The sequence below is a fragment of the Wasmannia auropunctata genome, unplaced genomic scaffold (genome assembly GCF_000956235.1).
Source record: "Wasmannia auropunctata unplaced genomic scaffold, wasmannia.A_1.0 LD336078.1, whole genome shotgun sequence".
NCBI classification, from domain to species: Eukaryota; Metazoa; Arthropoda; class Insecta; order Hymenoptera; family Formicidae; genus Wasmannia; species Wasmannia auropunctata.
The window spans coordinates 5,056,649-5,058,624 of NW_012026812.1; the positions used below are offsets into that span (position 1 = coordinate 5,056,649).

The 1,976-nt window shown below is 46.9% G+C and overlaps 1 protein-coding gene across 1 annotated transcript in view; it reads left to right on the forward strand.

Moving 5' to 3' along the window:
• Positions 1-1,616: 1,616 nt before the first annotated feature.
• Positions 1,617-1,976, forward strand: part of LOC105449136 — a 5,549-nt gene continuing 5,189 nt past the window's right edge. Inside the window, exon 1 of the mRNA XM_011688138.1 lies at positions 1,617-1,898. Within this exon, the coding sequence (XP_011686440.1) occupies positions 1,617-1,898 (282 nt within the window). The remainder of the gene's footprint in view (positions 1,899-1,976) is intronic.

Consider the following 1,976-nt stretch of genomic DNA (forward strand, 5'->3'; position numbering starts at 1 on the left):
TTCTTAGTTCTAAACTTGACGCGATTACAATACGCGAATGGCAAACGTCTCTTACGGGCGCCGAACTACCCACGTTAAAACAATTTACCAATTTCATCACGCACCGATGCCAAATGTTAGAGGCTACAAATAAAACGGTCGTCGTGAGCACGAAAGGTACGAGCGCGCGGCCGCAGGCAAACGCCAAACGTCAGACGTCCTGCGTCGCGACTGTTAAATCTAAGTGCGGTTATTGTTCCGGTGAGCATTCCATATATTACTGCAAAAACTTTATAGCTCCAATTCCTCAAAGAGTCTCCGAAATCCGAGCTCACAAATTGTGTGGCAACTGTTTGCGTTCGTCTTCACATTCCTCCAACAAATGCCCGTCGGAACAATGTCGAGTATGTCAGGGCAATTCGTTGCTTCACATCGCTGCTGACTCGCCAGGGTCGGCGGACCGCAAAGCCGGCGAAAACGAGAAATTAAAATCTAACGATTCATCCCCCGTGTCGGTAACGCAGGCTTCGGGAGTGACCGGCAGTAACAACGTTATGCTATCGACCGCGGTAGTACACGTCTACGATCATGAGGATTCGCGGCGACCTTGCCGTGTATTACTTGACTGTGGTTCTCAGGCGAATTTCATATCGCGAAGTCTCGTAACGGCACTGGGTTTAGAATCGCGATCGCTTAACGTTTTTATCTCAGGAGTGAACGGCATAGCTTCGACCTCGTCCCAAGTAACTAAAGTGAAAATACAATCGCGCATAAATTCATATTCGGTGAATATTGACTGTATTGTTGCAGAACGTGTAACCGACAAGCTTCCCGCGTTCTCGTTGAAACGAAGTAATTACGAACTACCAAATAATCTTGCCTTGGCTGACCCGCAATTTAATGTATCGGCATCGGTCGATCTCCTAATCGGCGCGGAACTTTTCTGGGATCTGCTATGCGTGGGACAGATCAGGTCGTCTGACAAACATCCCACCCTCCAGAAAACGCGACTGGGATGGATTCTAGCGGGGCGACTAGTCAGCGCGGAACAATCTACCTTGAGGGTACAGTCCTTTCACTCATCGATAAATAACGAACAGCTGCACGAGCAGTTAAGTCATCTTTGGAAATTGGAAGATGATCGCGAGGCATCTACTCAATATACATTTGAGGAGAATTTGTGCGAGCAACATTTTCTCGAGAACACGTTTCTGGGACCGCAAGACCGATATGGTAAAACTTCCCCTTAAGGAGGAGGTAGTTCATAAGCTCGGTGACTCGCGAAGCATCGCAATGAAAAGATTAGTAGGAATCGAGAAACGTTTCAAACGCGATCCCGCTCTTAGAGCACAGTACGTACAGTTCATGCAGGATTATCATTCGTTGGGGCATATGCGATTAATAGATCCACCCCCTGACGAAAACCGTTAGCAGTCTATTTACCACACCATTGTGTGTTTAAGAATACGGGTCAAAAATCGAAGATTCGTGTCGTGTTTGATGCATCATGCAAATCGAGTACCGGCTTTTCTCTAAACGACGCGCTCATGATCGGACCGGTCGTTCAACAAGATTTAGCAAGCATTCTGATGCGCTTTCGAATTTTCCGTTACGTTATTACGGCGGATATGATCAAGATGTACAGGCAGATTTTAGTGGACTCTTCACAGACGCGCTTACAAAGAATATTATGGCGTACCGACCCTTCGGCCTCCGTCAACACGTTTGAATTAACCACCATTACTTACGGTACTTCATCAGCGTCTTATCTGGCTACGCGATGTCTCAATCATCTGGCCGAAACATACTCGAGTGAATTTCCGGTCGCGGCAGCACGTATTAAGCGCGATTTCTATATGGATGATCTGCTCACCGGGGCAGACACAATACATGAACTAAAATCGATCCGCAACGAAATAGTACAATTGTTGCAACGAGGATCTTTAGAGTTAAGTAAATGGGCATCCACTGCCCCGAATTACTTCAGGACATGCGAA